Source organism: Guillardia theta (assembly GCF_000315625.1).
Source record: "Guillardia theta CCMP2712 unplaced genomic scaffold GUITHscaffold_42, whole genome shotgun sequence".
NCBI lineage: Eukaryota > Cryptophyceae > Pyrenomonadales > Geminigeraceae > Guillardia > Guillardia theta.
The window spans coordinates 1-23,636 of NW_005434632.1; the positions used below are offsets into that span (position 1 = coordinate 1).

General features: G+C 52.4%; 12 protein-coding genes across 12 annotated transcripts; 6 read left to right on the forward strand and 6 right to left on the reverse strand.

The window, feature by feature from the left end:
- Positions 1-82: 82 nt before the first annotated feature.
- On the reverse strand, positions 83-1,013 carry GUITHDRAFT_109845 (hypothetical protein; the record flags this gene model as incomplete). The annotated part of the gene is made up of 6 exons (XM_005830979.1): positions 83-178; positions 224-354; positions 440-526; positions 593-654; positions 699-762; positions 951-1,013. Coding segments are annotated over 6 exons (503 nt in total), but the record flags the coding sequence as incomplete, so codon positions are not given.
- A 2,136-nt stretch (positions 1,014-3,149) lies between these two features.
- Positions 3,150-3,940, forward strand: GUITHDRAFT_153038 (hypothetical protein). The gene is made up of 2 exons (XM_005830980.1): positions 3,150-3,755; positions 3,798-3,940. The coding sequence occupies exons 1-2, from the start codon at positions 3,288-3,290 to the stop codon at positions 3,849-3,851; spliced, it is 522 nt and encodes a 173-aa protein (XP_005831037.1). The 5' UTR covers positions 3,150-3,287; the 3' UTR covers positions 3,852-3,940.
- A 972-nt stretch (positions 3,941-4,912) lies between these two features.
- Positions 4,913-7,964, forward strand: GUITHDRAFT_109847 (hypothetical protein; the record flags this gene model as incomplete). Its single annotated transcript, XM_005830981.1, has 5 exons — positions 4,913-7,300; positions 7,350-7,384; positions 7,474-7,558; positions 7,614-7,715; positions 7,884-7,964. The coding sequence occupies 5 exons, from the start codon at positions 4,913-4,915 to the stop codon at positions 7,962-7,964; spliced, it is 2,691 nt and encodes an 896-aa protein (XP_005831038.1).
- Positions 7,965-8,267: 303 nt separating this feature from the next.
- Positions 8,268-8,729, forward strand: GUITHDRAFT_109848 (hypothetical protein; the record flags this gene model as incomplete). Its single annotated transcript, XM_005830982.1, has 2 exons — positions 8,268-8,633; positions 8,676-8,729. 2 exons carry the CDS (start codon positions 8,268-8,270, stop codon positions 8,727-8,729), a joined length of 420 nt encoding a protein of 139 aa, XP_005831039.1.
- Positions 8,730-9,414: 685 nt separating this feature from the next.
- On the reverse strand, positions 9,415-10,197 carry GUITHDRAFT_139926 (hypothetical protein; the record flags this gene model as incomplete). The annotated part of the gene is made up of 1 exon (XM_005830983.1): positions 9,415-10,197. One exon carries the CDS (start codon positions 10,195-10,197, stop codon positions 9,415-9,417), a length of 783 nt encoding a protein of 260 aa, XP_005831040.1.
- Positions 10,198-10,599: 402 nt separating this feature from the next.
- GUITHDRAFT_109849 (hypothetical protein) lies at positions 10,600-11,501 on the forward strand (the record flags this gene model as incomplete). Its single annotated transcript, XM_005830984.1, has 7 exons — positions 10,600-10,677; positions 10,865-10,988; positions 11,047-11,088; positions 11,135-11,199; positions 11,260-11,316; positions 11,358-11,406; positions 11,458-11,501. The coding sequence occupies 7 exons, from the start codon at positions 10,600-10,602 to the stop codon at positions 11,499-11,501; spliced, it is 459 nt and encodes a 152-aa protein (XP_005831041.1).
- Positions 11,502-11,709: 208 nt separating this feature from the next.
- On the reverse strand, positions 11,710-12,383 carry GUITHDRAFT_153039 (hypothetical protein). Its single transcript, XM_005830985.1, has one exon. It carries the CDS (start codon positions 12,266-12,268, stop codon positions 11,912-11,914), a length of 357 nt encoding a protein of 118 aa, XP_005831042.1. The 5' UTR covers positions 12,269-12,383; the 3' UTR covers positions 11,710-11,911.
- Positions 12,384-13,160: 777 nt separating this feature from the next.
- On the forward strand, positions 13,161-13,718 carry GUITHDRAFT_109850 (hypothetical protein; the record flags this gene model as incomplete). The annotated part of the gene is made up of 1 exon (XM_005830986.1): positions 13,161-13,718. One exon carries the CDS (start codon positions 13,161-13,163, stop codon positions 13,716-13,718), a length of 558 nt encoding a protein of 185 aa, XP_005831043.1.
- Positions 13,705-14,313, reverse strand: GUITHDRAFT_153040 (hypothetical protein). Its single transcript, XM_005830987.1, has one exon. The coding sequence runs from the start codon at positions 14,268-14,270 to the stop codon at positions 13,776-13,778; it is 495 nt and encodes a 164-aa protein (XP_005831044.1). The 5' UTR covers positions 14,271-14,313; the 3' UTR covers positions 13,705-13,775.
- Positions 14,314-15,348: 1,035 nt separating this feature from the next.
- Positions 15,349-15,852, reverse strand: Rad21 (Rad21 sister chromatid cohesin subunit; the record flags this gene model as incomplete). The annotated part of the gene is made up of 3 exons (XM_005830988.1): positions 15,349-15,495; positions 15,541-15,677; positions 15,723-15,852. The coding sequence occupies 3 exons, from the start codon at positions 15,850-15,852 to the stop codon at positions 15,349-15,351; spliced, it is 414 nt and encodes a 137-aa protein (XP_005831045.1).
- Positions 15,853-18,617: 2,765 nt separating this feature from the next.
- GUITHDRAFT_109852 (hypothetical protein) lies at positions 18,618-20,559 on the forward strand (the record flags this gene model as incomplete). Its single annotated transcript, XM_005830989.1, has 10 exons — positions 18,618-18,683; positions 18,733-18,780; positions 18,835-18,907; positions 18,951-19,108; positions 19,153-19,287; positions 19,332-19,408; positions 19,463-19,565; positions 19,621-20,310; positions 20,419-20,482; positions 20,531-20,559. 10 exons carry the CDS (start codon positions 18,618-18,620, stop codon positions 20,557-20,559), a joined length of 1,443 nt encoding a protein of 480 aa, XP_005831046.1.
- A 23-nt stretch (positions 20,560-20,582) lies between these two features.
- Positions 20,583-23,374, reverse strand: GUITHDRAFT_109853 (hypothetical protein; the record flags this gene model as incomplete). Its single annotated transcript, XM_005830990.1, has 8 exons — positions 20,583-20,656; positions 20,702-20,799; positions 20,846-20,968; positions 21,022-21,203; positions 21,250-21,417; positions 21,547-21,601; positions 21,713-23,191; positions 23,352-23,374. 8 exons carry the CDS (start codon positions 23,372-23,374, stop codon positions 20,583-20,585), a joined length of 2,202 nt encoding a protein of 733 aa, XP_005831047.1.
- Positions 23,375-23,636: the final 262 nt, after the last annotated feature.

Sequence of the window (23,636 nt, forward strand, 5' to 3'; positions counted from 1 at the left end):
TTCCTCCTCCTCCTCCTCCTCTCCTCCTCCTCCTCCTCCTCCTCTCCTCTCCCTCTCCTCTCCTCTCCTCTCCTCTCCTCACCTGAAGCCCTTCGCCCAGATCTGCTTTGCGTCATACTTCTCTGCTATACTTAAAATGCGCCTTGAGCTGCTGGGAGCTGGCAGCCTCGCTCGCGTCCTGCGACGTTCGCTTAGCGGGAGGCACGCGCCTGTCTTTCCTCACTCGGCCTCTCGGACGGCACTGGCAGGCAGCGACGCGTCGTGGGGGGTGAGGATGCGATATCGCCGCTCAGGGACGATGCGCTTCAGACGAGGATGCTTGAGCTGATCCACCTGGAGGCCATCGCGAAGCACCTGCGAAGAGGTCGGAGGAGGTCGGAGGAGGTCGGAGGAGTCGGAGGAGGTCGGGGGAGGTAGGGGCCCCTGCCTCTCTGAGTACCTTGACAACCATGAAGTCGCTCGGGAAGCTCTGACGAGTGAAGGGTCGGCTCTCCAGCACCTCCTCCCACATCTTGCGAGGAAGAAGCTGTTGACAAGATGCTGTCAGGCATGCGAGCAGGCGAGCAGCATGAGAGAAGAGGGGGCGACTGACCTCGTCAAGGATTTGGTGGCGAGTCTGGTGGTCAAGGAACTGAGTGAACTGGAAGATGAACTCTGAGGAAGTGTTAGCAAGCGTCCTCCCTCCCACAGGCCTTCACCTCCTGCCACTCGTCGAGAAGCGATCTCAACCCCCGACACGTAGGGCGACCCCACGAGAACAACCTAGAGCAGCGAAGGTGAGGAATGCGGATTCCTCCTCCGCTCCCCTCACTGCTATCCTCTGTCATCTACTTCGCTGTCGTTCTCTTCATTCTCACTGTTCCTCCACCTTGTGTCGAAACTACATCCCTTTCCCTTCGCCCTGGTATCCTTTATCGCCACGTGGACCCACTACATTCAATGCTCCCCACCTTCTTCTTCCCCTCGTCCAAGACTCTTACTTTAGTTTCTTGTATGTATCTCCGGTGCATCATTCGTTCTCCTGTCTTGAGCTCTCCATCTTTCCTCCTTTTCTTCTCCTCCACCTCTCTTCCTCGGCTTCCCCTCTATCATTTTCCTGCCATTCGACATCTTCTTCTCTTCTCTTCTCTTCTCTTCTTTCTCCTCTTCTCGTCTTCTCTTCTTCTCTGTCTCTCCTCCCTCTTAACCTCTCTCGCTCATCCTTCTCTTCATCTTTCCCCTCCTCTTCTCTTCCGCGTCAGCCGCTCTTACCAGGATCGCCCATGCTGCCAACATGCTTCGGGGATGAGGGTATGGGAAGTGAGGGAGATGAATTTCCCTCAAATCAGTTAACAAAAATGTTGGCGCCGAAAATTTCGTTCTCGCAGGAACCAAATGCTCCTTCTCCTCCACTCCTCTCCCCTCCCCTCCTATCTCTTCCCCTCCTATCTCTTCCTCTCCTATCTCTTCCTCTCCTATCTCTTCCTCTCCTATCTCTTCCTCTCCTATCTCTTCCTCTCCTATCTCTTCCTCTCCTATCTCTTCCTCTCCTATCTCTTCCTCTCCTATCTCCTCCCGCTATCATATCTCTCCCTACATGTCTCCTCTCCTTCCCTCCTCCCCTCCCCTCCCCTCTTTTCTCGCCTTCCCCTCTGTTATCCTGCCTTCCCATCTTCTCTTCCTCTCCCCTTCCATTTCTCCTACCCCATGGCATCATTTTCTCACCCATCCCCACCCATTGTCGCTTCTCATTTCATCCCATCTCAATCTTCTCTTCGCATCCTCCCCTGAGTAGCTCAGCCCGTCTCTGTCGATTTCTCTTCTGTGCGCAAAGATGCTCAGACGAATACAACCACCAGCCGCATGCTTGTTCTGCTTGTTCTGCTGAGCTCATAGTGATTTAGCTGTCGGTTGCTACTGGTTCCCGCGCTCTGCATGCTCTTTCTTTGATTCACCAACTGGGTTGACTGACGTCCGGATGTCGCAACAGGATCGATCGATGACAGTCCCGGGCAGAGACGTGCCCAGAGCCTGCCGAGAAATCTCGAGGCTGACAAGAGGAGACGAATAGTGGGGAGGCAGAGGAGGCGAAAGCAGCCATGGGTTCTCTGCGTCGAGACGCGCAAGGAAGGGTGATATTTGAGCAGCTGGAGAATGGAGGAGAGGACGGGGAAGACTTCCTGCCTGAGTGGATGCGGGAGAGAGAAATGCGGGAAGCAAGCTCGCAGTCGGAGGAGGTGACCTTAAGGTCCACCGGCGCTCAAGCAAGATTCTTTGAGGCAGTTGCATGCCAGACGTCGAGCTTGCAGGACCTGCTGGCCCCACGTGAAGATTCGCAGGCGATCAGCAGCAAGTTGGTTAGCGACATGGAGAGTGCGCTGCGAGCAAACGCTTCTTCGCAGGCGTTCCAGGGATACTCAGCGAGGTGGGAGGAGAACTCGATTGAGAACCTGCACCTGTATACTTTATCCACTCCCGCGCAATCAGACTCTTCCTCGACTTCTTCTTCTGCTGCTGCTGCTGCCGTTCAGAGTGTCTTGTCTCTCTCGTGGAACTGCAGGGGCAATCTTCTCGCGGTCGCCTACGGCAGCATCTCTCTTCTCGGCACTGACACGCGAGAGTCACGCGTGGCGGTCTGGAACCTCTCGAGGATTTTCTTGCGAGAAGGAGAACCCGATGACGTCATTCTCGCGTCCTCCAGCGTCACTTCCGTTCAGTTCCATCCCAGGCATCCCGGCCTCCTCCTCTACGGCACGTCGTCGGGGGAAGTGAGCGGGCATGACCTGGGGAGGAAGGAGAGCTTTCAAGTGCGTCACGGCTCCCAGATGCATCGTGAAAGCATCAGCGCCCTCGAGTGGACTTACGACGCTCTGCTGGGTGACTTCCACCTGCTCTCGAGCTCTCTTGAGGGAGCGATGGTGCTTTGGCGGCTCAAGGAAGGGGATGGGGTCGAGCTCTGGCCGCTTGCATCCTTCAAGATGGAGCCGCCAGAAGATACCAACGTCGCGAGCCTGGGGCTTGTCTTTGCTCATGGCACTCAGAAGTTGAAGCCGCTAGGCTTGACATGCTTGAGGGTGGAGCGACTCACAGGGATGGAGGCACTGAGAGAAGGAGAACAAGAGAAGAAAGGACGCCAGGAGACTGGAGGTTTTCTCATCGGCACAGAGGTTGGTGGAGTTTTCCGCTGCTTTCTCAACTACTCGAAGATTCACATGAAGGTCAAGGCTCAGCTCGGAGAAGATTGCTTCAGGCAGCCCTCCTCGTCCTTCTCTTCCTCCGCCTCCTCCTCAAAGCTTCAGCTGCCCAAGATGGAGTGTCCTATCACGTACTCGTTTTATCCTCATATGGGACCTGTGCACTCCGTCGCATTCTCTCCGCTTCTCCGGAATCTTTTTGCTTCGTGTGCCGCTGATGGCATCATTCGTGTACACTCCTCCCTGCAGGCTGCGCCGCTCCTCCTCCTCGAGCCCTCCGTCTTGTCCATCTACTGTGTCGCCTGGTCGCCAATGAAGCCCCTGGTTCTTGCAGCTGGAGGCAGCGGCGGCCTCGTCTTCCTCTACGACCTCACTGTCGACCCCTCCAACCCTGTGCAGACCATGCGGGCGTCTCCTCGGGTCGCTCGCGCAGGAGGAGCAGGAGGAGAAGGATGGGAAGTGGAGTCAGAGGAGAGGGAGGCTGGAAGCAACGTGAACGCGCTTCTCTTCCAGGAAAGCGGGTCTTTGCTGGCTGCTGGCTGCTGGTCGGGAGAAACTCATGTGTGGCGGCTGAGAAATGAGGTAGGAAGAGAGCCCTTGCCCGTCTCTTCTGACAGCCTTCAGTTGTGCGAGCAGGTGCCTGAAGACGGGGAAGCTGCCAAGAAATTGCTAGGATGATGAGACGAGAGCAGAAGAGACCAGGAGGAGTAGGATGGGGCAAAGGCCATCTAGAGTAAGTGCTGTAATCAACTCCACTCCTTCACGCCAAAAGGCTTCGAAGTTTGTTTCAAGCTTGCCTCCCGGGTCTCTTTATAACACCGTCACCAGTGCTCTTGCCGATTCAATACGCCGCTCTCGAGCATGAAGTGCACGTCGATCTCTCCGTTCTTGTAACTGTCTGAGCTAGTCAACGGCTCACTCTCATCCGATGATCATGGATTGTCCGCTAGTGACCGTACGGCCGGACGGTGAGGCGGGTCACCGGGCCGGGCCGGGCCGCCCGCCGCTCCGACCGGCGACATGCCATTTTCGAGGCTCGGTACCGTATGACTCAGTGATCCGCCGGCATGCCAGTGTCCGAGGACGGTGACGTCAGTGACCGTTGAAGACTCGACCGATTGGACCGTACTTGTCACTGGCTGCCGATTTAGACGGTCGGACTCGAGCCTGACTCTCAGTGCCCGGGCCGGGCAACTTGAAGGCACGGTGTCCGAGGTGCCGACGGGCCGGGGAGGGCCCGGCCCGGCCTACACTGGCACGATGATTATTGAGGCGGACTCTGTTTCAAGTTTATGCCGGGAAGTTTTGTCATTGAGGCTGAGGCGAGCTCTGTTAGTTAGTACTGATCGGATCACCCCCGAGAGTCACAGGCTTTTGTGTATCAACGAGTACCCCTTGTATGGTACCCCTTGTCGTGTATCCTCGAGTACCCCCATATACCACCCGTATATCTACCAACTGCCGATAATAACCCCCTCCCACGCAAAAATTTAACCCCCCTTGAGGGTGAGAGGGGTGGGGTCTTTCTGGACCATACTGAAACGTAACTTTGAGTAAAGAGAATCAGGGTATCTCAGTACATTATTGGGCTTTGAGTAAAAGCTTGTTGGATACACCTTCCTTTTTAACCTGCAGCATGGCAGCCCCAGTCGTGAAGCTGTTCCTGTGCTGAAGTTGCTGCCCGAGCCACAACACTTCCATCACCTTCACTCCTTACCCAACCAGATTCAGCATCATCCATGAGCTCAAAGCTGCTTGCGCTCGTTATGCAGCCATCTCGGCTCACGTTCCTGCAGCGCAAGTCCAAGCTCTGCCTTGAGAGCAGCGATGACAAGGTGCACTTCTTTGTCTTCCGATGGCATCAGGTCAAACACACGGATGGGCTTCGGCAGATAGATGAGGTTGAGGACAGAGAGTTGAGAGCCTTCGATGAACAGGTGTTTGCGGACGAGCTTCATAAAGAACTGCATGCGAGGATGAAACCAGAGCTGTCATGGTTGTTCAAGATCTATGCGCATAAGATTTACCTGGACGTCAACTGCATCTCCTATCTGTCAGTCAACCACCAGGCGTTCAGCAAAGAGAGGTACCTGGGGTACTGCACGATGTTCGTGCCGGTGATAACCTGGGGTAAAGTGACAAGCGTGCTTGGCATACTGGAAGGAGTGCAGGAGGGGTCTGACAGGGAGTGCGAATTCCTACAGCTTGTACTTGCGATGATCTACCTGCTCGAGAAGAATGCCGGTCGATTGAGACTAGTCATGCCGATCCTTCGAGACGAGGGAGGAGGATTTGTACCTCTGGAGGAGGCCGTAGGGAGGCTGAGTAGCGCAGGATCAAGTTTGAACAGCCAGAAGGCGTGCTTGCTCTTGCTAGGGGCGGGAGTGCAGGAAGACAAGGACAAGATGCTGGCTTATCTGAGCGGCGTGTCGGTGCGAGATGCTGTGATGAAGCTTCTGTCGAACTCAAGCAGGAGGATACTGGGACTTGGAAGTGAACCTGCAGCAGTGCGAGGAGCATGCGGGGTGTACCTGGTAGCAAAGGGTCTAGACGAGAGGAGGAGTGCAGAGGGAGCTGGTGCTGTAATAACTGAGCACCTGGTTGATGAGCTGAGGGAGCAGGTAGCCGAACGGCTTTTGCATTATGAGAAGCACAACCCGCGGGGGTCAGAGATGACGCAGGTGTTGAAGCAGACTGGGACGTTCGAGCTCCTGCACGAGTTCTTTGCGCTTCGGGGCATCGACTCGCTAGACCGACTGACTGCGGTGAACACGATGAAGTCGATGAGGGGTGCGAGGACGTTGGATGACAGCGAGGAGTTGTGCGAAGAGATCAATAGAGCAAAGGAAACGTTTTACGACCAAGCGGTGGAAGCGATAGGAAGCATGGTAAACAAGTGCAGCAAGGATCAACGTTTCTTGCCGTTGGACACGAGGCTGGATGTATACAGAGACAACGAAGTTGACGGGATCCTGGCCCTGAGATCAAGTAATGCGCTGGAGACGGCGCTGCTGAAGACGCCAGCTCAATGCTGTGTTGCCTTCTTGGGCTGCCTTCAATATGCGTTCCAGGGTGTGATGATACGGAGAATGATAGAACGGAATTCTATCTGGTTGTTAGACCCTCATGCACAGCTTCCAGTAGAGCCGAGGACAGTGCAGGTGTCTCGACTTGTCGATGCCTGCCTGGGCTTTGTGTGGGGATCCATGTACATGGCAGGGCTCTTGATGTGCAAATACAATACGCCATTGAACGCGAAGCGTGTGTTTATAGGAGCAGCACATCTCATGCTTTGGCTGAAGATCATCTCGTCTATATCAGATTTCATCCAGTGCGGACCCAGGGAATACGAATCTACAAGTTGCAGCGGGTTCTCTTCGTTTGTTATAATCGCCAGCATAGTGTTCGTTCTTTACTTTGTGCACTTCAAGCAGCACTACATCTGGATAGTCGCCTTCCTCTTCCAGGGAGCCTACTGCATCAGAGATGGGTTCATAACCCCCGAGGAATCAAAGATCATGTTTGTGGTTCTCGGGATTATCTGCCTCTTGATTGATGTTATGATTGTTGTCAAGTACCGGATCTGTTACTACCAGACTTTCAAAGATCTCAGTGTGGCCATGGAAGGCTTCGAGAAGACTTGGAGCCGGATCGTGGCCACCTGCACTGATAAGATAGATGATATCAGCAACAACGTGCAGACAATCTCACAGGAGCTAAAGATATGGACTCGAAGGCAAGGATGCTTGTTGGCGATGATGAAGGGACGAACTTCGCGGTACTCGAGTAGTTGCGGGAAGATTCGGCAGCAGAACAAAAGCATCGAGACGTTGTTCGAGCATGCGCAGGAAGTCAGCGCCGCGTTCCAGATGTGGGTGGGGCAGTGGAACCCTGTGGGTGAAGTTGTGCATGGCAAAGTTAAGTCTTGCGAGCGAGCGATTCAGAAGACTGTGAGGTCGTACCACCGGGACGCGTCATGCTTGACCGACCTTGTGCGATGTACAGTGGTGGTGAAGACTGTGGAAGAGGTGCTGGTGTGGGTGAAGGGGTTGCGGTCAATGTCCGTGGTAGCTAAGGGACTGAGTGGATCCATAAATGAAGAGATCAAAATGTTGTCCATAGGCGAGGTAGGGGAGGGAGGCGAGGCGAGGTCTTTATCGCTGACGTGCACTTCAGGAGACGTATTTGAACATCACAAGCATCAAGAACAGGTAAGAGGAAGAGGGAAGGGAATCTACTGCGGTGAAGGAGCCAGAGCGTCAACATGGCAAGGGTAGGGAGGCTGATACTCTACGGGCAGATATGATTGGAGATGCAATCTAAAGGCTTGCGGCGGGTACCGGGACCTTTGTGTGTGTGTCGAGGTAAGACCGAGGAAGAGGCGGGTTTGAAGCAGCCAAACAGAGGAGAAATGTCAGAGGAGTGTGAAATGCTTTACAGGTGGGATGGACAGTGAACGCAACGAACAAGGAATGCACCTTTGTGCCGCTGAAGCAATGGGATACGACACCGAACCTTCGACGCCATATTTGTGAGATTCAGGTAGAGGACAATGAGAGGATGAGAGAGGAGACCTTTTTTCAAGGGGAGGAGAAGGGCACGATAGAAGAGAGGAGGAGAGGAAAGATGGAGACTGATTGATAGAGGAAGAGAGGGGAGAAGGATTGTGGAGGGGAGACGAAGGCCGATATTGAACAAAAGGGACTGCAGGTGCTGTTGGAGGATCTGCACAAAGTGAAGAAGCACCTGCACAAGGAGTATGTAAACTTCCGCAACGTCCTATGTCAATAACATACAATCCTCTGTTGGAGAATTTGTCAACGAAGACTATGCTTCTGCTTGAGTTGATTTTAGCTAGTCACCAAATGGTTCTCGTGTGAGCGTGTAGATAGATGAGGTGATCGTCCTCCTCTGGTGCCGAACTTCATCCTTCAACTCGCCTGCGGAGGAGAAGGCGGAGGAGGCAGTCTCCGGAGGAGAAGGCAGAGGCGGAGGAGAAGGCAGAGCAGGACGAGGACGAGGCGGAGGCGGAGGCGGAGGCGGACGAGAAGGCCTGAGCGCATCCGAATCCCACTCCGCTGTCAGCGTGGCTCCATGGTGATCATTCGTGTACACTCCTCCCTGCAGGCTGCGCCGCTCCTCCTCCTCGAGCCCTCCGTCTTGTCCATCTACTGTGTCGCCTGGTCGCCAATGAAGCCCCTGGTTCTTGCAGCTGGAGGCAGCGGCGGCCTCGTCTTCCTCTACGACCTCACTGTCGACCCCTCCAACCCTGTGCAGACCATGCGGGCGTCTCCTCGGGTCGCTCGCGCAGGAGGAGCAGGAGGAGAAGGATGGGAAGTGGAGTCAGAGGAGAGGGAGGCTGGAAGCAACGTGAACGCGCTTCTCTTCCAGGAGAGCGGGTCTTTGCTGGCTGCTGGCTGCTGGTCGGGAGAAACTCATGTGTGGCGGCTGAGAAATGAGGTAGGAAGAGAGCCCTTGCCCGTCTCTTCTGACAGCCTTCAGTTGTGCGAGCAGGTGCCTGAAGACGGGGAAGCTGCCAAGAAATTGCTAGGATGATGAGACGAGAGCAGAAGAGACCAGGAGGAGTAGGATGGGGCAAAGGCCATCTAGAGTAAGTGCTGTCAGTGTAATCAACTCCACTCCTTCACGCCAAAAGGCTTCGAAGTTTGTTTCAAGCTTACACGGGCTGATCAGCCCAACGATGATTGAGGCGGGCTCTGTTTATGAGGAAGTTTTGTCATTGAGGCGAGCTCTGCTCTGCGGCTAGTACTGATCGGATCACCCGGGCCCGAGAGTCCGGATCACTGACAGGCTTTTGAGTATATCGGAATGTCATCAAGAATTGTATGATTTGAGACGCAAACAAATCAACAAGAATGGTATACTTGCTGACGAAGTGTCAGTGGTGCGGGGTTTGAAATGGTGCAGATCCACCAATTGTGTTCAAAACCGTATCAAGTCTCGTGATGTCAATGCTGCTATGAATATTCTATTGTGCTACATGTCTCTACCAGCACGACCAGATTTTCTGAAACGGCCTTGAATCACACATGGGTCTGGTTATACTTCAACCTGTTCTTCATAGAAAGGATCAAGTACGAGTCAGACACAAGGACTCTCAAATATTGGCGTGTGGGTCTTCCATGATCCATAATTTCGACGGGAAATTTAGAATTTTGAAATTTTATGTTTTGTGTCGTTTAGCTAATATCTAAAAGACAGGTCAAGAACTAACCTGTAACTAAACTGGAATCAGAGCTAAACTCTGACCAGTGCGAGGACCTATCCGATCCTTTCTCCCCTGGGTGAACAGGCAGCAAGAATGAGCGAGTGAGCGAGGAGTAGACGATAAGTGAGCGAGTGAGCGAGGAGTAGACGATAAGTGAGGGAGTGAGCGAGGAGTAGACGATAAGTGAGGGAGTGAGCGAGGAGTAGACGATAAGTGAGGGAGTGAGCGAGGAGTAGACGATAAGTGAGGGAGTGAGCGAGGAGTAGACGATAAGTGAGCGAGTGAGGGAGTGAGCGAGGAGTTGATGATAAGTGAGCGAGTGAGCGAGTAGTTGATGATAAGTGAGCGAGTGAGCGAGTAGTTGATGATAAGTGAGCGAGTGAGCGAGTGAGCGAGTGAGCGAGGAGTAGACGATAAGTGAGGGAGTGAGCGAGGAGTAGACGATAAGTGAGGGAGTGAGCGAGGAGTAGACGATAAGTGAGGGAGTGAGCGAGGAGTAGACGATAAGTGAGGGAGTGAGCGAGGAGTAGACGATAAGTGAGGGAGTGAGCGAGGAGTAGATGATAAGTGAGGGAGTGAGCGAGGAGTAGACGATAAGTGAGGGAGTGAGCGAGGAGTAGACGATAAGTGAGGGAGTGAGCGAGGAGTAGACGATAAGTGAGGGAGTGAGCGAGGAGTAGACGATAAGTGAGGGAGTGAGCGAGGAGTAGACGATAAGTGAGGGAGTGAGCGAGGAGTAGATGATAAGTGAGCGAGTGAGCGAGTGAGGCTCCCGCTGAAGCAATTCAAGAGCATTTGTTTGAGCCACGTGTGTTTTTCGATGCGATCTTGACCGGAGCCTCAGACATTGTTCCGTTCCTGAGTAGATAAGAAGTTGAGAAACAAGATGTTGTGACAGTCGACATCTGTTGAGAGAAGATGTACAAGATGAGAGATTTATTCTTAGATTGATGATGTAAAGACAGGCGGTAGGAAAGGATCTCCATTTTTTTTTCATCTTCAACCATACTGTACCTTGACATCCATGTCTGAATTCAAATACTAAGGGCTATTTGCGCATTGCCAACATGCTGTGCGGCGTGAGACTTTCGTGTACCGAATGATTGTGTACCAGAAGGGAGGGATCTGTAGTTGACTTCATCTTTAATTAGAAATCGAAGCTAGAAGATGGGCTGGAACAGTCTACATCAGCTTGGAATGGAGGTAAACCGGGTTGATGATATCAACGATGCTATCTACAAGTTAGGAGTCATTGTGGGCGAAAAAACTGATCTGGTAAGTTTCCTTTTGAATCTTCAAAACTTCAAATTCATTTTGGATCACCATGTGTTCAATTGACATAAAAATGAGGGAGTGACAACGTGCATCGATGTTCTGTGATAGTTTTCTTGCATCACTGTTCGCACGAAAAAGTTGAAAATCACTATGTGACAACGCTCCTGAGCTCCTGTTCTTCTCTCAGACGGGAATGTCGCCCCTTCACAAAGCGTGTCAGTATGGCCGTGTACAGAATGTTGAGAAACTCATAAACGAGGGCGCTGATGTGCTGGCGACAAATGACGTATATCCTTCGGTTCTTTGTCGTGGTTTGCCACTCATGCTTCTCTCAGTGGGGTTCTTCAGCGCTTCACTGGGCTGTGAAAGGGTGTATTCACAATCAGAACGAGCAAGGTTTCAACCAGCGAGGTATGATCGACTGTTTGCAAAATGGGTTTGACGTGGTATTCACAAGATTACGTGGAGATCATTAACCTACTGTGTTCGTCCTCTAGGAGGCTCCTTGAAATGAAAGATGCGGTATATGACGATGGCCACGGTCCAGCATCATACGCGTTGACACTACATTTCATCTCTCAGACAGGCATGACTGCAGCTGAACTTGCTAAGAAATATCAAGACAACGTTCTCCAACAGGTGATCTTATTATCCAACGACAAGCCCAACACTTTTGTCAGCTGTTAGAAAAAAAGGTTGAAAACTTGAGGAATGAAAGAGAAAAAGCAGGTCAGTCAAGATCTATTGAGATAATACAGGAAGATCTAAGCTTCGTTACAGAGGAGAAACGGATCAGGAACAAGCCCAAGGTTCGGAGGCTGTGAATCACGTTGCCCAAGCACGATGCCCGGTCTCATGTCGGTTTCACCTTCATCGCAAGCTTGGATGAGATACAAAGTGATTCGGAGATTCCTTTTGGGGACTTCATGCTTGAACGTCGTGGCGCTTTCTGCACGCACGGTGCTGCGAGCTCTCTGGTGGGTCTTTCCATCGCTACGATTTTCATGCGGACTCAACCAAGATCAGCAAAGCATTTTCGAATATGGGTGCATTAACAAGTTCGTTTCAAATTAAGAGAGTGGAGCTATTTCTAAGAGAAAGAATATTACAATGTGATGAGCCACAAGTCGACTAAACTCAATTGACTGGCGTTATCGAAGCAGGAAAGTAACATGTGCATCAATTCACTACGATACCAGTTGCACAGTTGAAGCTGTACAGGCTCGCCATATCATTACATAGATGCGCTGCGTCCTATGAAGCTGTTGTAAAGCTTGCGAGAAGGCTGAGCATTGAGCTTGATCTCAATGTACTCGCAATCGGTACAATCGCTAATGGCTGACTGCAGTTTTTTGGAAGAACCCCCGAAGCTTGCTGACCTTTCACACCCTCGTTTGCCTTGTGGCGATTCAGGTATAAACAACGGGCTTGTAGCAAAAGACTCGCCGTCTTGCAAGCTCAATTCACTCAGAATATCTTCAGGATAGAATGTGTCGCCAGCTTGATTCTGCAGAAACTCCAACAAGGAAGGTCTTTTCTTGTTCTTCAAAGGGTCAGCAGAAGGGAAAGAGGAATGGCTGTCGACGCTCATGACGGCGGGATGGAGAATGAGAGCACAGCAGAAGTGAGATAAGACCAGGGTGAAGGAGCGAAGAAACTTGAGGTGAGGATGGGACGGGAGGAGTCGAGCAAAGACTTGAGAGGATGGGAGCGGGTAGCAAGCCCATGGGTTTTATTGTATAATCTTGCGAGATGGGTAGGGTGGGGGTATGGATCTAGAGTCTTTATGGCGGGGTGGGTATTTATGGGATTAAGGTAGGGTGGTTGAAGGATATGGGAGGGTGAATGTTTCTGAAAGGGGTGGGTGGGTGAGGGGGTGGGAGGGCAGGAGTAAAGCACCACAATCCGTCAACGGACATTCAGGCCGCCAAGTCACAAGGTTGATCGGACTTTGAGGCAGGAGTTAAAATGGTTTCAATAGGCACTCTAATATTTCAAAGTTTAAGCATGTGTCTTCGAGTTAGGTTGCTTCAGGCAGGCTGATGAAGCGGTGGCATTTGCGTACCAAGTTGATCCGCCTGTCGCCGTTGGATGTACCACGGGGCCACTAGTGACTTCTTTACTCAAAGTTAAGTTAAAAAGCGGCCACTAGTAGTACTGAGTTCCTCCTACCGCGATTCCGCCAGAGGAGGCGAGGTAGCTGTCACGACACTCGTGACAGTCAAACTTCGCCTCCAACCGTTGCACTTTGACGTCACAAGAACTTGAGGCTTCCTGCTTCCGCTGTCACGCCCTCGTCGCCCGTGACACTACCGGGCCGGCAAGTGACGGACCGGGCCGCTCAGTTGCGATACCCGGTGACCGCCGGGCCGCCGGGCGCCGGCGACGTGGTAGTGCGATTATTTGAACTGAACTGTGTGTGTGTATGATGGGGAAGAAAAAGCCTGGAATGGGCCAAGCAAGGGGAAGATGAAGCTGCGGGGATGACTGCGAGCAAGCGAGGAGATGTGCTAAGCGAGAAAGTCGCCAGACTCCGAGAAAGGCTGCAGACTTGGAACGAGCCAGTGCGACATGAGAGGCTGCTGTCTGTGCAGGAGTCAGGAAGAGTGTTCTCCTCACAGGGAGCAAGGATTTCAGAGCTTCTCTGGCAAGCCAAGACTCTAGACAAGAAGGTGGTGGATCGGATCATTGTGAAGCAGCTCGCCTATCATCTCGCCAATGATATCACAGACCAACAACCGACAGACACCACGTCGCGAACTGATCGAGGACGATTATCGCAGACAGCCATGCGACTGCGAGTGAGACTTGGAGCAGAAGAATTTCATCAGAGGATGAAAGATAATTCTCATTGCACCACATATGACTTTATAGACTTCATCTCGAAAGAGATGTCCTCCAACCGTCAAATCCTGGGTGGTTCACCCATGTATCAGAGCAAATCACTTGGTATTGCTGATGCGACGAGCGAGTCAGCTCTGCGGCATCAAATCGAGGAATCGAGGAGATTACGCACAAGAAGCGAGCGAGTTTTAAAGTAGCTTCATATACAAAGTGTGTATTTATCAACGACTAGAGTGAAATCGTCAAGGGTCTGCTCACAATCTCACTTTGTACTTCATCAGCTTGTCTTCCGCTTGAATTGCGATGTCTCCAAAAGCATTCTTCTGGTCAAGAGAAACAAACCCCTTCGCGTGCAAATTAAGTAACTCAAAGAAAGCGACAGCAGCCGTGTGCTTGGAAGGAGCTGCAGACTCAGGGGTTCGTATCATCTGAGTGAAATGAAGTGGCTGCACTGATTCACGTCGTTTGAAGTTCTTCTGCAGCATGAGGATCACCTTCTTGGTTCGCTCCTGATGCTCTTGCACTCTCTCCTGCCCAGCTTCGCCCTCTTCCACCTCTACATCAGGCTCATACTCGTCAAAGATGTTGCTGGTTGCCAAGAGCGCTTCACGGTCCTGCGACAAGTCGGGCTGAGAGACCATCGGCTCGGCCATAGAATCATCCAAAGGAGCTTCAGGAGCTTCAGCTTGCTCTAACATCTCTTCGGGGAAAGCTTCTGACTCCATCGGGAATTGACTTTGATCCACCATCTCGTCCTCCGCCTCTCTTGCTCGCACCTTTCGCTTCCTGGAGCTTGATTGTTGTATCTCGTCTTTGCGTGTGGGATGGTCAGCCATGAACTTGCGCAATCTCGATCCCAAATAACCGCTGGCACGATGTCATATGTTTAGCAGCGAATCAACCAAACTAACCTCAATGGCTCCTGTGCAAGCATTGATACGAGCTTGTTTCTCCCAAAAGCATCCGAGTTTGCAAGCTTCGCTTTCTGATCATACACAAATTAACAGAACTCATCCAGTCTGAATGCTCATTAAAACCTCGCAAGACTTTTTGGGGTACTGGCAAGGGTCTCGAACAAGGTCGCTCGCATTTTCAAGCCATTTCACACGGACTTCCTTTTCAAGCTCCGTCTTTTTGTCCATCTGAATGTCTTTCTTTCGCCTTTTGCTCGCAAGTCTGCAACAAGTTATCCTTGGAACCGCGTTCTGTATTTCAACCTTTGCCGTTTTGAGTCGAGGATAGGAGTATCCAATTCTAAGCCAACGCTAGCTTGCGACATCCGGATAGGCGTGGGAGGAATAGATCCTAAGGAAGGCGGATGCAGCTCTGATTCTCGTGCTGGCGCTTGTTCCGGGTTGAACTCAGGCAGGTCATCTTTGAAAGCTGAAGTCAAAGTAAGAGCTCAGAAGAAATAACGACAGACAAGAACCCGACTCCTCCATGTTCACGTCCAATAGGTCATCCAAGTGCCCTGCGCCGTCGCTGTCCCTCCTAATCTCAGGCTCCTCGTCCTGCTCCTTGAGTTAAAGAGCGATAGAGTCACGAGGACCAGCAGAGTACATCGCGTGGGAGCTCGGGAGAAGCAGCGTCATAGTTGATATCAAGAGGGTTGTCGCCTCCTTGAATTGCCCCGCCGAAGAATAGAGGGTCCTCGTCCTCAAACCTGACGACATGCCCTCAGGTTTGCTGCTGTGCAGACAGCGTTGATACCTCGCGGCCTCCTCTCTCTGTTCGACGATCACATCGGGCAAGGTAATGTCTGCTGAGGACATTTGGCTGAAATTCACCCTGCGGGCCACTTACAACTTTCACACACTCAATCTCCACTCACTCTGAACCCAACCAGTCTGCATCAGTCAGGTTGAGCTCCAAGTCTAGGTCGATGCCCGAGATCCCAGGGTCTTCAAGCGTGATTGCCTTGATCTGTGCTTTGCTGCTCACGGGCGCCAGGTCAACGTTACTTGGGCGGAAGGCCTGGCAAAGGGCTCACAGACCACTACGGGAGTGGGTTGGGGATACCAGCGTGATCTTGGAGAGAGCTTCGTTGCAGTCGGTAAAGAGGAACTGAACCTTCCTTGTGTAGATTTTACTGAGGCCAACAAGCAGGTGACTGCTCAATCGCAAGGCCATCTCTTGCTCTGGGTTCTCTATTTGCTCTGCAACTCACTATCAGCGACATGGACCGTAGGCAGTTTCCTCACCAGCAGTCTCGCAAATGTTTGTGTTCAAAATTTGCAACTTGGTTAGTTTCTTGGCGACATCATGATGGGCTGCGATCCATATGGTCCCGAGAGGACCTTTTTTCTGAAGCACGTTTGTACTATAAAACATGGTTCACAACTTCTGGCAGTCGGGCCTCAAATAGGCATAGACCCTGTCAAGAATATCAGTGAGAGTGTGAGAAAGGAACACAAGTAAGCTCCAGGGAAATCTTCTTCCTTTCCTCGACTTATCTGATCTTATCACCATTCAATACAGCTATTCCAGTGGATTGAAGGACTATCGCGAACAATGCTAGGGTATCTATGTTCTTCTCAGCGTGGCTCTGTATCCATCGCAAAATGGCTGTTTCTCTCTGGCTCTCTCTCGTGGTCTTGCTTCTTTCATCACGATCATGATCGCATGCTAACTTTCTGCTCCTCCCGCTCTCCTTCCCCTGCACCCTTCTCTCGGCCATCGCGCGGGAAGCTAAGGGCATCGTACCTTCACCCTACCTCGGATCCTGATGTGAGAATTCAAACAGACCCACCCATTTCTGTGAAAAAGTGAGGTAAAAGTACCGGTACTCCGTAGCCCCCACCCCACGGCCTGAATTCCCATTCAAACCAGTTTTACAATGTTTTCAACAAAAAGGTTTTAATTTTGCTGTACAATTTGGGTTAATAGTTGATTTTTATAAGTATTTAATCCAAAAATTGTATGGACCATCAGTGTCTCTACCAGATTAAGACATCGTAACAATATTATTTTCGCACAAATAAAAGCATATTTAATTTCCAGCAAGTTATCTAAATGAGATTCGATACGACATGTTTGTAACTAATGTATTTTAAACTGTACCATGAATGGGTAGGGGTCTATTCAACTCTTCTCAAAAGTATTATAAACTCATTCACGTAACCGTCGATGAACCGACTAGTCTAAGCTCCTTACGGGAGGGGTGGGTGGCCAGAGTGGTGAGGAGGGGGTGGGAAGCAGGTTCATTTTCTTTTTAGAAAAAGTCTGAGGGGGGGTAGGGTCCGTCTTCCCCGGAATGTTCTTCTGGGGTGGTGGGGTCCTTCAATTTGGAAACGGTCGTTTTGTAACGGTCAGGTTTGAACGGACTGAGCGTGTACCCACCAGGGTTTGAGATTTGAATGCTATACCACCCCTCCTTCTGACCCATCTTAAACCTCTAAAAGACGGGTAGAAAGCAGAGTACCCACCCTTTGTGCTCTACGTCTGGGCCAAGACAGGATTTTCGCCATGACCAGTTCAAGTGTTGAGGCTCGTAGCAGTTGGTGGGGGAGAGAGAGACAGAGAGACAGAGACAGAGAGACAGAGACCGAGAGTGCTGATGGTGATGAATGATGAAGCGAAGAAAGACTGGGCAAGGTAACCAATGGCCCATAGAAAAGGCATCAATGTGGTGATGAATATGTCATGACAATCGCATCATCATGTGCAGAGTAGACATTGGATCAAACAAGTTGGCCCTAGTCGAGATAAAGATGCGTTATTGTACATGTAGATTCGGAGTTCGATGAGAGAGACGAGATGTAAGCAGGATATGCATAGCAAATTATCAAGAATCAGACAGGAATGTTGAGTTGAAACAGTTGAGAATCTACAGACTGAAGACAAAGCCCAGAAAGGGGGGTGGGGATGAGAGTTGAAATATGACTATTCGAGATTGGGGGAGAGGCAGGCGATGAAAGAACTTGAGATGTAGTACAAGGACTGTCAAGCCTCTTTTGACTGGCTGTAATGGACCAGGCTCCCAAGAGTTTTGTCCAGCTGTTGGAGGTCGAAGGTCAGAGGCTGAGGGGAGGTGGCGGCCTCGCATGCTTCCTTCTGGTTCTCATGCGAAGAATCAGCCCGTCAGGAGAATGTGAAGAGGTCTTGAACTCGTCGGAGACGTCTTCCCGGCTGATGCGCGTACTTGCCCTGTGACGGCACAAGGACTCTCGCATCTGTCGCTCATGACAAGCAAGGAACAAGAGACCAGCGTGGTCTCGCTTGTCCAACAACTCAAGGCAGGCAAGTTGACCAAAGAAGAGCTGTATGAGAGTTTGAGCAGGTGAACAAAGTTTGCTTCGCCTCGCTTCTTCCTTTCTCTTGTCCCTTGCTCACTTGACTTCTGCACCGTGACAGGCTGCGGAACTCCTCTCAAGACTTGACTGCAACAGATCCAGGGAGCGTGTCGTCAGGCGGGCCTGTCGGCAGAAAGAAGATAGAAGGCGAGGTGCAGGAGGAATCGAGAATATCTGGGGGCGAAGGTGACTAGAAGTTTGCTTGACCTCCGAGTCTGATCTGTCCTGCTCCGACGAACAGAAGATCTTGTTCGGAGAGCGAAACTGAAATATGGCAGCAGTGCGAGTGACGAGCCCGTCTCTTCGTACAGATCGCGAGAGGACTTGCTAGACCTGGTCGAGCATTCTGATGACTTCGATGCCAGCGCTCCCATCGTACTCTCTGCCGAGAGGGCAGGCAGAACGGAAGGAGCATGGACAGACCAGCTCCTCTCCTCTACTTCCTCACTTGCTCGTCCGTCCTCCGCTCCTCCTCAGGGACGGCACGAAGAGATCTTTGGCAATCAACCAGAAGCTCAGGCAATTGGGAGTAGAGTCAGGTCAGCTTTGCTCAAGCACTCCTCCCTCCACTCTCCCGCTCTACGTACGAAGAAGACAACACACATTAACCCCGTGGCTTTGTCTGCCCGAGGCCCAGGTAGCCGTGGATGCCGCCCATACGTTTAAATGGCATTCAGATCCAAAGACGTTGGCGAGAAGGAAAAAGATCGAGGAAGAGAGGAAGAAGGAGTGCACCTTTCAACCTCAGCTGTATTCGAGCTCTTCGACGCAATACCTCAAGGTGATGATCAGGATCGATTGAGCATGTCTGCTGAAAAGGATGACTTACAGTCTTGTTCTGGTGGTCACAAGAGCATCTACGAGCGGCAGGTCAACTTCTCCTGAGACTTAACACCTAAACAACGTGACGAGCATGCAGCTTGCTTGGCAGCGCCGCAAAGAAGACGCGATTGAGAGCAAGCGACTGGTGACCGGAATGCGCAGCTGCCTGCTAGGCGATGACGCGATGCCTGATGGACAGGAGCTGGAGAAGGAGAAGGAAATTGACTGCACCTTTCGCCCCATGACCAGCCAAAGGACGGAGTCCTTCCTCGGTTTCCCCCGCACTCTGCCCTCCATGACCTGAGCCCCTGGCAGGTGAGCTGGGAGGCCTGTCCAGCTCGAGGGTTCTGGAGGAGGAGCGAGTGGTGAACAGGCTGTACGATCACGGAGTAGAACAGAAGAGGCAGCTACAGGCTCAGCTCAGGGAGCGACTGAATAAGGAGATAGAAAAGATCTGTACTTTCAAGCCGCAGGTGAGGTGCAGCTGGGGGTGAGCAGGTGGTGAGGTTGAGCCCAGGTGAACCCGTCAGGGAAGAGAGACCCTACACCCGTGAGAAGCAGGTACATGGACATAACCCCGCGAAAGAATGTCAGCATGGAGGAGAGTCACTTGATGCGAGAGGAGAAGGAGCTGCTTGAATGCACCTTCAAGGTTCATTTTGTCCCCCTCGCCTCCTGCACTCATGGCCTGAGCAGCCTCGCGTGAACAAGCCATCCAACGAAATGCAGGTTGCCAAGGAGTATCTTTCTGAGCCAGCATGGCTTCGGCTAAGGTCTCTTCCTCTCTTCCTCGCTTTCTGTGGCTTTGTTCCTTGCTCTCACTGCAGTGTCAGTCGTCCTCGCCCTGTCTCGCCTCAGGTCTCAACTGAAAGCTCAACAAACATGAGTAGCAACAAGAAGGAGAAACCTCGACCAGCTAGTGCTCCAAAGGTTCCTCCTCCTCTTTCTTCACCACCACCACTGACTCGCTCACTCGCTTACACAGTCACGACCCAACACGAGCGTGAGCAGCGAATCGTCCTTCGACGCATTCTTGGAGCGGCAGGAGCAGTTTGTGAGGAGGATGGAGTTTCACATGGCGCAGAAGAGGCAGCAGTCGCTTCCCACGCATCCGCGCTCGCTGCTGTCGGAGAGGTCCAAGCGGCTCATCGACAAGAAGGTCAAGAAGGACCCGAAGATGGCGGGGAGCTTCCTCGATCGGTTGGAAGCGATGATAGACAGGAGGGAGCAGACGCGGAGGGAACAGCAGGAGAAAGCAGATGGGGAGCACAGCTTCAAGCCCAAGATCAACCGAGCTAGTCGAGAGCTGCGAGGAAGGTCGTGGCACGAGATGAGCTACGGGGATATGACAAGGCAGGGAGAAGCCCAGCTTACCGTGAAGAGAGACGTGGAGTACCGTAACACCTCGCTCTACACCTACAAACCCCAGCTCAACGCGGTCCCTGGGGTGGAGAGTCGACTCAAGATCAGCTCTGACCCCCACAATTACCTCGCTCGCGTAGAGCACGAGCAGCGTCGAGCCCAGCAGGAGCAGAGCAGAACCGCACAGGAGCTGCGAGAGAAGGAGCTGGAGGAGTGCACGTTCCAACCGCTAATCCATGAAGCGCCTGAGTTTGTCAAGAGGATCGCACAAACTCACAAGAGGAAGAAGATGGTTGAGGCGATGAGGAAGCAGGTGGTACCTCTCGTCCCCCTCCCTCTCCCTCTCCTAATGGCTTCCTCCCTCCCCTTCCTCCCTCTCTCCTGTATCTTCTCTTGTTGCAACGTACTCAAGCTGCCGCAGGCTTCGATAGAGAACGTGCATCCTGACTGGAACAGCTCGGTGGCTGTGGAGGAGAAGAAAGCAGGTGGGGTGAGGCGGGCCCAGTCCTTCGCGTGACTTCGGCGAGATGTAGAGCTAGCGAATGTTATTGAATGTGATTAACTTAAGCAAGCTAAACCCTAAACTTAAGCGAGCTCACGGGACAACCTATGGGAGCTAGCTGTGTCCTTGCTGGGGGTGGCCGACATCTCTCGAGCTTCTGTGTGAAGGTGAGCAAGCAGCTGGAGAAGAGGTGGGAGCTGACCTGGTAGAGACATGAGGTGGCCGTGTGGCGAGGAGATGCAGATGTCGGCAGCGAGGCGGGGAGAAGGAAGGAGAGCAAGGCGAGCCTTGTCAAGGATCCTGGTGGAAGTGAGAGGGGCAACGGAAGTTCTTGCAGGCGAGGGACCTTCGCATCTTGCTCCTCGGAGTGACTTGAGGATGGGAGGCCCTCGGCTGCTGGAAAAGAGGTGGGAGCTGCTCCAAGTCACCGCTGGCATGAGAGACCAGGCATGAGACCCCTCCTGGGCTTCTGCTCAGCAGTCACTGAAAAAGGAGAGGGGGAAGGAAGGGGAGCTGCCAAACCGAGGAGGAGCCTGAAGGCTTCCGTTGGAGTAGATGGAGATCGTCTCCAAGAGATCCTCTCGCGTTCTCGCCTTCTCCCTGCCCATGTCTTCCCTGTCATTGCTTGCTGGCATCATCGGTTGCGAGCGACTTCGCGCGTTTCTTCCATGCTCGTCAGCCCTGGTTGATCTCAGCTGTCGGATCTGAACAGAAGGTGAGAAGCGTCGATGAACAACATTGACCCTCCACCTCATGTCTGAGCTCTGCCATCGCCTCCATCACATCCGCGTGTACCTTGAAGCAGGTCAAGATCTGTCCTGCTTTCGCTTCACGACTCACATCAAAAGAAGTCTTCTCCTCCTCAAGGCTGGCGATCCTCTCGCTCAAATGCCGGATCTCCCCCGTGATATCCGCAAGCTGAAGAATGATCAACAAGGAGAGGATTCGAGAGGGGATGGTAAGAGAAGGGAGAGCGAGCATTGAAGGGAGCGAGGAGATGAACGAGGAAGAAGACGACATGAACGAGAGGAGGAGGATGCAGGTAACCATCTCGATGATCTCGTTACAAGGTTGCGAACTAGAAAGGTTGCGATCGGGAAGCCTAACGGCATCTCAGCGAGAGGAACAACGAGCAGGAAATGGATGATGGCGAAGATTACAAGGAGAGAGGCAAAGTGAGGGGAGTAGGAGGAGTGAAAGAAGAAGAGTTGACCTTAGCGAGGGGATCTGCAGAGGTTTAGGGTTAGGGGTTAAGTTTAGCCCTGCGCGCGCTTCTTGCTCGGCTTCACATCCATCGCGAGTTCGGGGAGGCAGGAGTGGCCGATTCAAGTCGGGTCGCGGCATCGCCTCGATCCTGGGAGTTGAGGCGAAGGAGAAGGAGCCGCTTCCTCTGCGAAGCTTTGCGGGAGCTTTTTGCAGCTGAGGCAGCAGGTGGGTGAAGCCGTTGGAGATCTTGAACCTGTTGAAGTCATGCAGAGCCTTGTAGAAACCTGTCATGGTGTCGAGCCGATGCTTCTCCAGCAGCTCCGACGGCATCAGCCAGCTGCCCCTCCACCTCCACCATTGCTGGATGACTGAGGCTGCCGCCTCCATCAGCTTGAGGTGAAGCTGATTCAGATTCATGCGCTTGATCAGCTTATCCTCGTCCCCTGAAAGCTTCAGTGAGCTCGTCGTCGACGCCGTCGTGAGCGCAATGACGATGGGGGTCCACGCGATGCACACGAAGCAAGCCATCCTGCCGATGTGAGTGGCGGGGGAGGTCATGCCGTAGCCCGTCGTGGCCTGGGTGAGGACGTTCCAGACCTGATCCCAGAAGTACCTGCTGTGATCGACGTAGGCCGGGCCTTCGGAGAGACGGAAGAGGTACGAGCAGGGCATCAGCACCATGATGGTACAAACTGCAATCACTGCTGGGGGGCTCTTAGACATGGCGATCTTGAAGGAGAGCATGCGATAGCTTGTTCCTCGGTCTTGGCTGAGCTGCTGCACGGACTTTATGAGCTCGAAGTCTTGAGTGCGGTAGGAAGACTCAAGGTTGAAGAAGAGAAGGTACAAGCTCGCAAGGATCCAACTCCACAGATGAAACAAGCGAACGAGCATGAGAGCACACATGATGGACTCAAACCGGTAGAAAAGAGGCCGTCCAAGCACGTTCCATTCATAATCATTCTTGTAGAAAGGAAAGGGGTGAATCATGCAAATGCCAAGCTCAGCAACTAGCCAGAAGAGCTCTCGCTTTGTTATCTTTATGAGGTGTTCCCTGGCATGAGATCCAAACATGTGGAAGATGTTCTTTTCCTGCAAACGTTTCTTTGTCTGCTTCAACTGTATCTCCTGCTTGAACCGAATCAAGATTGCAACCAGCAGGCAGATCACTGATAATGAGCACAACGACTTGAGAATATTCCCGTACTTCCAATCGCAAGAGCGCGCGTATGCTGAGTTCGACGCTCCTCGTGCGAGAGCTTCTAGCTCAGCTTCGCTTGGAAATTGCGTGACATAGTCGGGAGAGACGCAGACTTCGTTGATCAAGATTCCGAGCGCAAGGGTGAGGAGAGACAAGGCTACGACCCAGGTCTGTCGGCGATACACTCCTCGTTCAAGGGATTGAATCAACTCGCGGTCTTGAGTCGTCAGCTCATTCTTTTCCGATCTCAGCTTCTCGATCTGAATGATGGCCTTCGCCACTTTGCTGCTTATGTAGCTCCATGTCAGCCATTCAATCCACTAATTTGTTTTCGACAACCTCCTCTCCTACCCTTCTCCGCTTTTCAGTGTCTCCCTTCCTCTGTGACCACCCTCGCCATTCTACCCTTTTCTATTCTCCTCGCTTTGACTCTCTCCTGCTCTACTGTTCTGCTCTCCTCTTGGGCATGAGTTTACTCTATTCGGTTATTCCTTTCCATGTCTTTTTCATTCTGTTCCACCGCTTCTCCTTCCCTTCAGGCTTCCCTCCCCTCCCCTCCCCTCCCCTCCCCTCCTCTCCCCTCCCCTCCCCTCCCCTCCCCTCCCCTCCTCTCCCCTCCCCCTCCTTCCCTTCAGGCTTCCCTCCCCTCCCCTCCCCTCCCCTCCCCTCCCCTCCCCTCCCCTCCCTCTTCTCCTCTTCTTCACCTCCTCGATCGTCGGAGCGACTTATG